Source organism: Bombina bombina, chromosome 7 (assembly GCF_027579735.1).
Source record: "Bombina bombina isolate aBomBom1 chromosome 7, aBomBom1.pri, whole genome shotgun sequence".
Lineage (NCBI taxonomy): Eukaryota > Metazoa > Chordata > Amphibia > Anura > Bombinatoridae > Bombina > Bombina bombina.
This window is the reverse complement of record NC_069505.1, coordinates 225,509,129-225,521,257: the sequence shown is the minus strand read 5'-3', so window position 1 is coordinate 225,521,257 and position 12,129 is coordinate 225,509,129. Positions and strand designations below refer to the sequence as shown.

Genomic DNA, 12,129 nt, shown 5'->3' with positions numbered 1-12,129 from the left:
TATGATAAAGGGTCGGGATTAGTGCGGCTCTCCAGCAAACTAGAGGTTAGTATAAGGTTACAAGTGAACTTTTCATCAGTAGTAAATAAATATTTACATTTGTTTAACGAAAACTAATGTAAATGTTCCCTTAATATTAAGTACTTGTTTCATTTACCGAATAGTGCAACAGACCGATATTTTAAAAAAAAAAGAATTTTTACAAATATTCGTTCAAAAAAATTTGTACCAAACATATTTTTTGCTGCTGCACAAGTCTATTAATAAATCATATATTAATAAGATTACCTGTGTGTACTCTGTTTAATATCTATAATCTATCTATCTATCTATCATCTATCTATCTATCTATCTATCCATCTATCTATCTATCTATCTATTTATCTGTCAATCTATCTATCTATCTATCTATCATCTCTCTCTCTATCTATCATCTATCTATCTATCTATCTATCTATCTATCTATCTATCATCTATCCACACATACAGACATAAAAAGGGCTAGAGCTAGCAATATACTCTGTGTGTGCTGTTATTCAATGTTTGAAGTAAACTTTTTGTGTTTTCCAATTGAAACTATTTATGTTAATTTATTGTTTTGTCATTTCATATCAATAACATTTGTTGATACTTGTTGTTTAATAGTATCACGTGTATATACATATTACACTGTACACTGTACAGCACTTATTTATCACACTTCTATCATTTCAGTTTACATCATAAAGTAACTAGCAGGAATTTTATATTCATACAATGAAAGCATTTTACTCCAGACATTTCACTTAATACACAGTCCTGATTGATTTACGTATCAGGGTTACATTACATATAATTTATATCACACGGGAATAACTGACGACATGTGGCGCCGTTACAGAAAAACAATTAGTTATTTAGATTGCATTTTGGTATTAAAGCTAACTTGTATTACTTACTTTTGAGATGCAGAAAACAAAATGTTTTATTTTTTTATTTATACAAAATAAAGGGTCTCTCATCCTATAAATGAGCAGGAATATTGAACAGTTGAAGCGGATAATATAGCAGTTCTTTGATATTATGGGCACAGTGTCCATAGGTAAATTGTAATTTATGCACTGTACGCCGTTGTTCAGTAAAATGTGATTGCTAAAAAAACATAAAGACAATGGACGTTTTTTCCCTGTAGCCTGTAAGGATTAGTGTTCTAGTTTAATTCTATCCTGAAAGGAAAAAAATAAATAAACGTAGTTCCCTTTAAAGGGCCATAATGTGCACTGTTGCTTGTATATAACTATGTTTTTAACTCCTGCAAAGTGGTTAGACACATAGTTAAAGTTAGCTCCAGGACATCAATGTGCTACTAGGAGCTAGCTGAACACATTTGGTGAGCCAATGACAAGATATATGTGGGTAAAGCCACCAATCACCCGCTAGCCCAGTAGTACATTGCTGCGCCTGAGCATCCCTATATATTCTTTTCAATAATGAATACCTAGGGCGAGATTACATAAAAAGCCGGTGACGCCAGTGTTTAGTCTGGTTTTGCTATCACATATACGGCTCCGCATATAAATGCGGCACGTATGTTTCACCCATTGGCCACTATTTTTACTCCCATAACCTAACATAGAACCGCGTTGCAAATTGGTATCACATATTCAGCACAAGGACTTACACAGCGAAAATTTAGAAATTTTACTCCATTTTCACCTCGCCACACATAGGTAAGCACAGCAAGCCTTGCGCTGAAAATGTGAGCACCGTAACTCCCGTAACTGACTGAAAATATTAACACCTAATGCATCTGCAATATCTATCTACCTGTCAACCATTAACCCCCCACTGCAATAACTAATAAAACTATTAACCCCTAATCCGCAAACCCCCACATCGCAATCTACCTAATAAAACTATTAACCCCTGATTCATATCCCTTTAAATTACAATTTGAATGCAGATAATAGCTTTGCAATCTATCTATTGCAGTCGTCATGTTGTTTATTTTGTTTCTGCTTTAGGCAACAGCCTCAGATCCCAATTAGCACAACTACTGGCGTTGTGTATCCTGGTGCTATTACCATGGCAACCACCGCACCTTCACCTCATATGACGTCAGATTGCTCAAGTAGTTCGGTCAGTCCTGAACCCACCATCCCAGTTATACAAGCAACGTACAACATGAAGATGGACAGTGCAAGCCTTGCTGAAAATGATCTGATGAACGGAGTTGATGAAATGGAAATGTATGATGACTATGAGGATGACCCAAAATCAGACTATAGCAGTGAAAATGAAGCCAACGAGGCTGTCAGTGCCAACTGAGGAACATTTGAATAACTTTATGGAAACTGAAAGAAAACAAAACAAACAACATTACTCTTGACTTTGCTGGAGTTTTGAACAAACAATAAAAAAAGAGCCCGCATGCCTATGTGGCTCCTACAACCCATCAGCAGAATGGTCTTAAATATTTCTTGATGTGTGAGACAGATTGACTTTCTCTAGTTTTGTTTCCCTTGAACTTTTTTTTTAATTTTAGGTGAAGACATATATAAAAATCAGACATCAGGACTATCAGAACTTGAGAACTCTAATGAACCCATACCTGTCTTGCAAGTCTTACATTTTTAGTGTGTTTCTCTCCTTTTTATTTTTTTTTTGGATGCTGATAGAGTTTTAAGTTACTGTTTTTTAGATGGGGGATAAACATTCTCACTCAGGTATGCTGTGCCAGCCATGTGAATGTGTTTTTATGCTGATTTCATTTAGATGGTAAATGCCAGTTTCTACATATTGTGAATTCAAACGTGTACGTAATATGCTGCACATAGTTAACAACACAGAGCTTATTTAAACAGGATTTTTTTTTATCTTCTAATGTGCCAAACATTTCATATTCATTCAGCCTAAATGTTGAGATCTTTAAAAAAAAAAAATAATAGACACTAAAAAGTCTTAGACAATCTCTTTGTATCTTAAACTTGGTAGTCATTCAAAAGGTGTAGTAGTTGCTTACGTTTGGTAACTATTCCCATCTGACATGATTTCCATATAATCTTATATTTTCCAGAGAAATTCAAAATACTCAGGAATTTGGAGATATTTAGAAAGAAAGTAAACATAGTTGCCAGTAACATTGTTCATGTTCGACTGCTTTTTCTGTTTTGATATGACAAAATTGTAAGTTATAACCTTGAAAAAGTAAGCACAATTGAACAATCACCAGTTATAAAATTGGGCTTATATTAATAGTATGCAATCTTTGTACCTATGTTAAATTAACCCTTGTATTCAGTCTTAATCACATTTTTTTTTCATGATCAGGAATTGTTCATTCCAGACTGCCAAGGGTCCAGTTGTACAAAACATTTGTAAACCCTGATGTGCTGCAGAAGAACAAAACACATCTCTGTGCAGTGCTTAAAGGGACACTGAACCCAAAATGTTTCTTTTATGATTCAGATAGAGCATGCAATTTTAGACAACTTTATAATTTACTCCTATTATCATTTTTTCTTCGTTCTCTTGCCATCTTCATTTGAAAAAGAAGGCATCTAAGCTAAGGAGCCAGCCAATTTTTGGTTTAGACCCTGGGCAGCACTTGTTTATTGGTGGCTGAATGTATCCATCAATCAGCAAGAACAACCCAGGTCATTCACCAAAAATGGGCCGGCATCTAAACTTTCATTCTTGCTTTTCAAATAAATATACCAAGAGAATTAAGAAAATTTGATAATAGGAGTAAATTAGAAAGTTGCCTAAAATTGCATGCTTTATCTGAATCACGAAAGAAAAAATTTGGGTTCAGTGCCCCTTTAAGTTCAATCTCCGGCACTCAACTATTTTAAATGTTACTGGATCTCCGATATAAAAATAATGTTTACCATATAGTCCCTGGAAGAAAGAATGTTTGTTATAGGAGGTGATACCTTTCATCGAACAAATAATAAATTGTGGATGAGATACAGAGGTTTATTCATAAAACAAGAGCATTTCACAAAATTATGGGTTTCAAAAACTGTAACTGGTTTATAAAAAATGTATTTGTTCATGGAGTGATATCACGTCCTTTTTTTTTTTTTTTCTAAAACTGTATTTGTCCTATTTTACATCTGTTCTGTGCTAACTTAAAAAAGTGAAAAATGCACTTTAAGAAGAACAGAAAAAAATTATATTTAGTCTTTATCCAATGGCTGTTTTATTTTGTAAGGAAACATTCATAATTATGTTTTGTGTTTTCTGTGTTAGACCTTGAAATAATTTAATTTGCAAGCAATGTACAATCCAGTCATGAAAGGTTGCTGTAGCCATACATGCATATATTTATTATCTCCGGATTGCAATCACGGACACAATCAATTCATTGGTTTTTCAAGAATTTGGTGTCCTAAATTAATATAATTTCGAGATCAGGTGTCTTTTCCATTATTATCTATGTGATGTCAAATAATAAGCTGTAGGCTTCGCTAATAACATATTAGGCAGGGAAGAAAGTTTTATATATATAATAATCATTACTGTCAGATAATGCAGAGTCACTACTGTACATTTCTTATTTTATTTCTATGTAACTATGTAAGAAATTTTGTTTTAATATAATAGAGTGAAGTAGAGATTCACTATGTTCTTAATGCAACTCTTTCAATGTCAGAGTAGGAAACGTACTGCTTACTAGTGACTGCTTGTAGCATTTTAACAAGATATAGCCATACTGTTTAGAACTATAGCCAGCATTTCTATTCCTGGTATGGTACAACCATAATAATTTCCAATGCTACATATCATCTCAATAATGTGACCACACAAGGGATTGTTAATTTGTACTGTAGTTATATATTTGTTTTATGGATGCAATTAATTTATGTTTAAAATACAAATTTACCTTTACCAGTTGTGTACTGAAGTGTAATTCAGAAAACAAGCTATTGTTTGAGGTACATCAAAGTAGTCTTAAAGGGACACTAAGGTCAAAATCTAAAGGGAAATTAAACTGCTGGGTACAACTATAATAACATGGTTACTATTTACCATGATCTTGTTATTCCTTTCCTGCCTGCAGCTCTCTTGAAAGCTATTGTCTTTGTATTCCTTTAAAAGTGCTAGTTTTGGAAGCTCTGCATCTTCACACTGGTGGCTGCCATCTTGGAATATAAGTATTCTTGTACCCTGTGACAGAAGTTGGTGCACATTCACAGATCAGTGATATTGTTATCTTCCTGAAGAGCTGTATAATGCATGTAGTTTGGGGGGCACAATACAGAGCAGGAGCTGTACATTTTTGCGGTGGCTGCAGTTCTCTATATTATTTTTTGGTTTTCTCTATCTTCTAAACTGTAAATAAAATTTCAAAAATGTAACTTATCTGCTTTCTATTGTGCAAGTTAATTGAAAGTGTCAGGTACAGCTGTCAAAAAGCCACTAATGTTCTGTCACAGAATACAATAATACGTGCGTACCAAGATAGCAGCGCCCAGAAGAAAGCTGCATAGCTTTACCGTCTGGCTTCTGATACAGGTAGAGTAAGAAAACCAGAAGCATGGTAAGTATTATCCATGCCACTCTAGTTGTACGCGGCATTTTATTGTCCCTTTAATTTTCAAATTCAGACACAGCATGCAATTTGAACAAACAAAAACCTTTCCAATTAAATTCTGTTATGAAATTTTCTTCTTTTTCTGTGTAACTTTTGTTGAAGGAAACCTGAGTAAGCTCATAGATGCTGAGGAGCAACAATGTATAATATTGCTACAAACATTGTTGCAAACACTGCTGCCATTAAATGCTAAGGACACATACATGATTCTATGAGATTTACTCTTCGAAAATGATCTCCAACGGAACAAAGGAAATCTCATAATATTAGTTAACTGGAAAGTTTTTTGTTTTTTTTAAATAATTGCATGGTCTGAATGGTCTCAATCAAGAATGTTAAATTTTGATATTAGAATCCCTTTAACCAGTACCTTTTAGCATAGTCAGACGGCAATCCGTAGGAAATCGTGATTGATAATCTAACAAAGTACTGCTTTCAGACTTTAGATATAAATGGACAGTATTTGATTCTACAAAGCAGAACTACAGTGCAATAAATGCTATTCTTTGTAAGGAAGGTAATTAATTTGTGGGAATCTATTGCACATTTAACAGGGACAGTGTAAACTAAAATAAAAAAACTAAAATTCTATTCCATTACATTTTAATTGTTTATGTAACTGAAGTGTTGTAAGTTGTCAAATTCTGACTATATAATTTTTTTTTTTTTTAAATAGATTCTACTTAAAATAATATCACTGAATTTTGCTAAAAATCCAATAAATCTAGTGGAGACTGTTGTTGAAAAGTAAATTTAATAAACCATTTCCTTATTATTTTTTTAAAAAAGGAATTACTTAAATAAAAAAATGCTTACAAAATAAAATCAATTTCATTGCAATCATTTTAAATTGATCTCAATAAATTAATGCCAGAACCTCTTTGTATAAATTTTAGAGGTTGATTGTTCCTATGTTAACCACTAGAGTGCTGTTTGAGCAATTTTTTCACATACAAAAAGAAAGACTAGTGTGTTCTTTTTTTTCCATATGAAACAGAGTAGTTTACTACAAAAATGTTTGAATAAATTATTAGGATTTTTACTTCATTCCTAATGCAAAAAAAATGATTATTTCTGGAGTGACTTAAAAGCCTATATTTTGCTACATTTCTAGAAACAAATTAATAGTTTACCTTTGATATATAATATATAAATGCAACTAAAGTTTGTGCCAGATATTGTTCATTAAATGCATTAGTGAAGGGAAGCCATTAAAGCCAGTATTATGTATACAAGCAATGTCCCATTTCAATATTGTTTTTCTATTTTGGAATTATTTTGGAATGATTTTGTCACTTACAACACTTTTTGTCCATGTAGTTTGCCCGAAAATTTGTATTTAACAGATCTAACATAACAATGAAAGCCTTATATCTTTTGTTCAGTAAAAGAAAATTCTGAATTTTTGTTTTTCATTTATTTAACCCATTTTGCTGTCCCTGTGGCAAAGTGATTTAATGACATTTTTGCATCATTTTTATGTGCAGCCAATCATTTAGGTTAGCAAATATTTTCTTTTTTTATGACTGTAATAGTTGTAAAAAAACAAGAAATACTGTTCAATAACAAAAATACTTTAATACTGAAACTTGATTTTGCTTGTACTACAAAAGCACACATGCATAGATTTTTATATATACTAATATATAAAATGGATATAAATGGTACTTTTAAGCAATTCTGACTAATGTGAAACTGTTGTATAAAAAAAAAAACCTGAACAAAAGTCATCTGTTTTGCTATGTGTGGGTAAGCCTCACAGTTGCCGGATCTGAGTCATTTATACGTCTTGTTATTACATTTATTTATGCATAATACTTGTATGTTTGAACACTTTGTTTAAGCTCCAGTTTTTCGCAAGCCTTAACTATGTGTAAGATTATTTTAAAATATTGGTTACATTAATTAGACAAAATATTATATATGTGGCCTGAAAAAAATATATTTTATATAAAAAAACATACTTAGCAACTTTAAATTTATTTATTAGCCAGTATAGGCTCTAAAAAATTATAACCAATGGTCATGTTATCTATAACTGGAGCTTTGTTATAGCAACATAGATAATTTACTATCTAGTTTTAGATTTTTTTTCATTTTGTAAATATATAATAAGAAATATATTTTATTTTTCACCTAATATGTTATTAAGTAAATTATAAACTGCATTAATGGTTATTACATGCTTATTTTGGTCCATGGCAGAATGCTGATAATTTACTGTAGTTATTAAATATTTTACTAAAAATGAGAATTGAAGAGTGTAAGATAAGGAAAGCAAAACACATTATTTAAACAACAAATGTGCTGTCTCACAAATACGTTGCTGATTCTATGAGACACAATTAGGTATTAAAGATATATAGCTATTGATCTCTGCAAAAGTCTTTCATATAGATTTTGTATTGGTTATATTTTGAGGCGCTACATTTTTATTAGAGCTCAAGTCATATTTATATTCAAATATCAATAGTATTCCTTTTTTATTAATGAATCACACACACACATATATATATATATATATATATATATATATATAAACAGATACATTAGATAGATAGATTGATAGATGATAGATAGATCGATAGATAGATTGATAGATGTGACATATAGATAGATTAGATAGGTAGGAGGAAGGGAAACATTTTTTACTTAGCATAAAGTGTCTTGGATTATTTTATTACATTAGCATAAAATACAATAATTCAGAAATAATCAGTAATATGTGCTGCATCTACACTCACTTTAAATTTTCAAGCTTTTGCCATATTGTATGTATTCTTTTTTTTTAGATTAAGTTTTGTGCCAAATCATCCCTGTATTACTCTAGGAGTTCCAGCAGCTCCTAGCATGGAAAATGTGCTGAGCAAATTGTGTCTTTGCATACGACAAAATGGTGCATTGAATATTTAAAAATACATCTCAAAGATAGGAATATTTTACTCAATAATGAAGGTATTAAAACGAGTTTATCCTAAACTGTATTCACCAGTGTTTTTTAAATTGTTAGGAATACATTTATTGGTAAAAACAATACATTTAGTTGACCTGTTTTCCTTAAGCATTGGCTTTATTTATATTAAAAATAGCAGCAAAACACCTCTTACAATAATTCACTACTTTTTTAGTGTATAATATAAAGGTGTATTTAATACATCCTATATCAGTCTAGAAGTTTAGTGTATCATAAGTCTATTAATATTATCTTGGAAACTGGCACTTAAAAAAAAAAAAGAAGTAAACATAAGAGTTGTTTTTAAGTCAAGAATGTTTCTTAATGATTTAAGATTTTACTTCTTAAAGTGATGGTAAACTTTAAATAATCAAATGCCATAAATGTAATCTTTGCCATTAAAAAAGTATATGTGTACCTTTTTTAAAAAAAAATCCATCTGTGAAAGGGTTAAATTAGTACATATATTAATGCTTCTATTACAATATTATGCCGGCCCACATGGATGAACTCTTTTTTTTTAATGACAATTCCAATGAACATCCAATCAACATGTGTGTCATTTGACAATCTTGAATTCCAGCCCCTTTAAAGCCCATAGAAAGCCTATGTAGAGAGTGGGTGTGACAATACCAATTATGATTATAAATCTTTTATTATAAAATATATATCTACACTTTAAAAAAAATTAATTATGTGGTTTTACTTGAAAACTAATATATGATTTATTGCAACATTCTTATAGTCTGAAATTTACCATCACTTTAACAATCCTGCTTTTTCAAATAAAGATACCAAGAGAATGAAGAAAAAATGCCTATAGGAGTAAATTAGAAAGATGCTTAAAATTGCTGCTTTGTCTGAATCACAAAAGAAAAAAATTGGGTTTACTATCCCTTTAATCACCAAGTCAATAAAGGAATGAATAATTGTGAGGCATTGGTTTCCAACAACAGTTTCACATTAGCCCAGAAAGAAGAAGTGTTAACTGCTTACATACGTAATGATGCGCTTTGCAAATTCAAGTGATCATACAATTGCTATGCATAGTCATTTATAAACTCACAGTCTACACAAAGCAATAGTGCACAGAAAAGAGGAAAAAAATATGGTTTTGTCATATTAGTATGAAATAAAAAATCACTGCTGGAAATCATGTTCATTAGCTGGATAAAATGATCAGCATACACATATATCACCATCTAGTCAATTGGCTCAGCTCCCTTTCACCTGGTACAAAAAAAGAAAACTACATTTTCAAAGTAACTTATATAAGATAGCACTTGGTACCATTTCATTCAACACACAGCTGGTATTAACATAAATCTTTGTTCTTCTTTACGTCTTATTCTTACCTAAGGTACGATTTTGTCTGTAGCAGTGATGGGTTCATTGCGGGATTGGTTCGGTGCTGGTTAGGAGCCAATGCACTTTGATATGCAGTGTGTTTTGTCACTTCCAACACTGAAGGGTTTAAAAGACAATTTTGATTAGAATGTGAAATATAGAGTTTGAGGTCATAGGTGCTTTTTGTCATATGTCATTGAAATCTGAAACTGGCACTTAAAACACACTTTGTCAAAAAGCAAACAATATTGATGACCTCAGTTTACAAAAGCACTTGTTACATTTCATTACTTGCTTTCTCACCCAGTCCTTTGTTTTGTAAAGTGTTTTTATGTTTTATTTTATACTGAACTGTAGATCTTTTTTGATAGTATCCCACATGTATCATTTTTTATAGTCACATGTCTTTTTGACTGCTCTTTTTTTTTTTTAAATACACAATGTTTTAATTGATGTAGACATGTACTAAAACTGAAACAATGAATGCAGAAAATCGTCTATAATACGAGTAGGTGCAAAGCAACTTCATGACATGGCTTGCATTGTAACGTAAGCTCTGCTTGGCGAAGAACCATGAGTGAGGTCTTTGGTGCTCTTGCAGTATGGGAAGGTGCAAATATGTAATTGTATGCTGCACATTGCAGATCGACTAGTGTGCATTGTATGTCTGTCTTCCTTTGTCACTTGTGCTATGCTTTTTTTGTAAGAAAAAAAAAAGATAAGGAAATATCCTTCCCCTTTGTACTCCCAGCCATCTTATAGCATAATAAGAAACAAATGCTTAGCATTTATGTTTTTACATTATTGTAATGTCTATACAAAGATACATTAAAACAAACTCAAAGCTGTTACTACATACCTTACTGTAAACCCCTCCCTCTAATGACATTGTAATGTTTGTGATGTTTTATTGTGAGATTATAATCTATGTTAATTTAATTAGCACAATTCACTGACATGCTGGACTGACAGGCTGGCTGCTGTTTGGAAGTGTAACCTGTTGTTTAGAGCTGTTGGAACAACCCAGTTTGTGTTGTCATGGAACTTTGCTTTGGTTTCTACGGTAACTAAAATGGGTTTTACTCATTAAGAGCTAGGGCTGTTATTTTTAAACACCCGCTAGCAAAATTAAACTGGCAGTTCTTTTTTCTTTGAGTATAAATTCTATGTACAATGCAGGTACCCATCTACTCCAATGGCTTCTAACTATTTGGACGTTTAGAGAAAAAAAAGAAAAAAAAAAAGAAAGAAAAAAAAACTAGTGTCTATTGCTGCTTTGAATATGTTTTAAAGTCTGAAAATGTAAATAGTTTATGGAAAAAAAATCTTGTACAGTCCAGTGTAAAGTTTTTAACTGAACTTAAACGTTGCCATCACTTGTTCCTGACACGCTCCTCTTGATACAGTACAAATACCTGTTTGCAAAGGATAAAGATTAAATAAATCTGATCGGAAATGAAAATGTAATTGTTTATTCTCAGCTTTTGCTTCATTGCATAGACAGAATTATTGCATCCACTTGTGCAGTATTGACGTGAGGTAAATAAAAAAATATTTCAGTGGTACTTTTATTTTATATTTTTTTAAATGTGTTCTCCATCTCTGCCTCATTAATTAATGGAAAGACACATTTAAATGGCTTCTTTTTTTTGTAATACGTTACAGTGTATGACAGCACCTTAGTTACACACATTCATATTGCACAAGGTGTTTTTGGATATGTTTAACATGCAATGCTGTTAGGACAAAACTAAACATGCTAAGATAGGTACGAGATCCTCTAGGGAGTGGTTGAAAGACTGCCTGTTAAGCTAATTTACCTCAATACTGTCCTCTCCACTCTTAATCAACTCACCATCACTCCATCTTTTGTACTGCTGTTGACACTTACAAATTAAAGATACATTTTGTTGTATGACATTTGTGTGTGTACTTATTTTGGACAAAGAAGACACAACATATGGTTAATATCAGTTTTTATTTAGCAATTTCAAGTTAGGTGGAAAAAAAATAAACATTCAGATGTGAGTGCTAAACCGTTTCCGACCTGGGTGCTAAGCTGGATTTGAGCTTTTTTTAAAAAATTTTTTTTTTAAAATATATACATATATATTTTTTTCAAGATCCCCAAGACATATACTGTTGGGAAGGTTAGGCTTTTTTCTGTAGCTGCTTAGATGCCTGAGATACAGGCTTCTAAGCAGCATGCCCCCATTTCCCTATATTGTATATTGTAATTTTTAAATAAACT

At 31.7% G+C, this 12,129-nt stretch overlaps 1 protein-coding gene across 1 annotated transcript in view; it reads left to right on the top strand.

Moving 5' to 3' along the window:
- SOX6 (SRY-box transcription factor 6) overlaps nucleotides 1-11,793 on the top strand; it is a 786,620-nt gene extending 774,827 nt beyond the window's left edge. Inside the window, 1 exon segment of the mRNA XM_053720627.1 lies at nucleotides 2,004-11,793. Within this exon segment, the coding sequence (XP_053576602.1) occupies nucleotides 2,004-2,307 (304 nt within the window). The 3' untranslated portion in view covers nucleotides 2,308-11,793.
- Nucleotides 11,794-12,129: the final 336 nt, after the last annotated feature.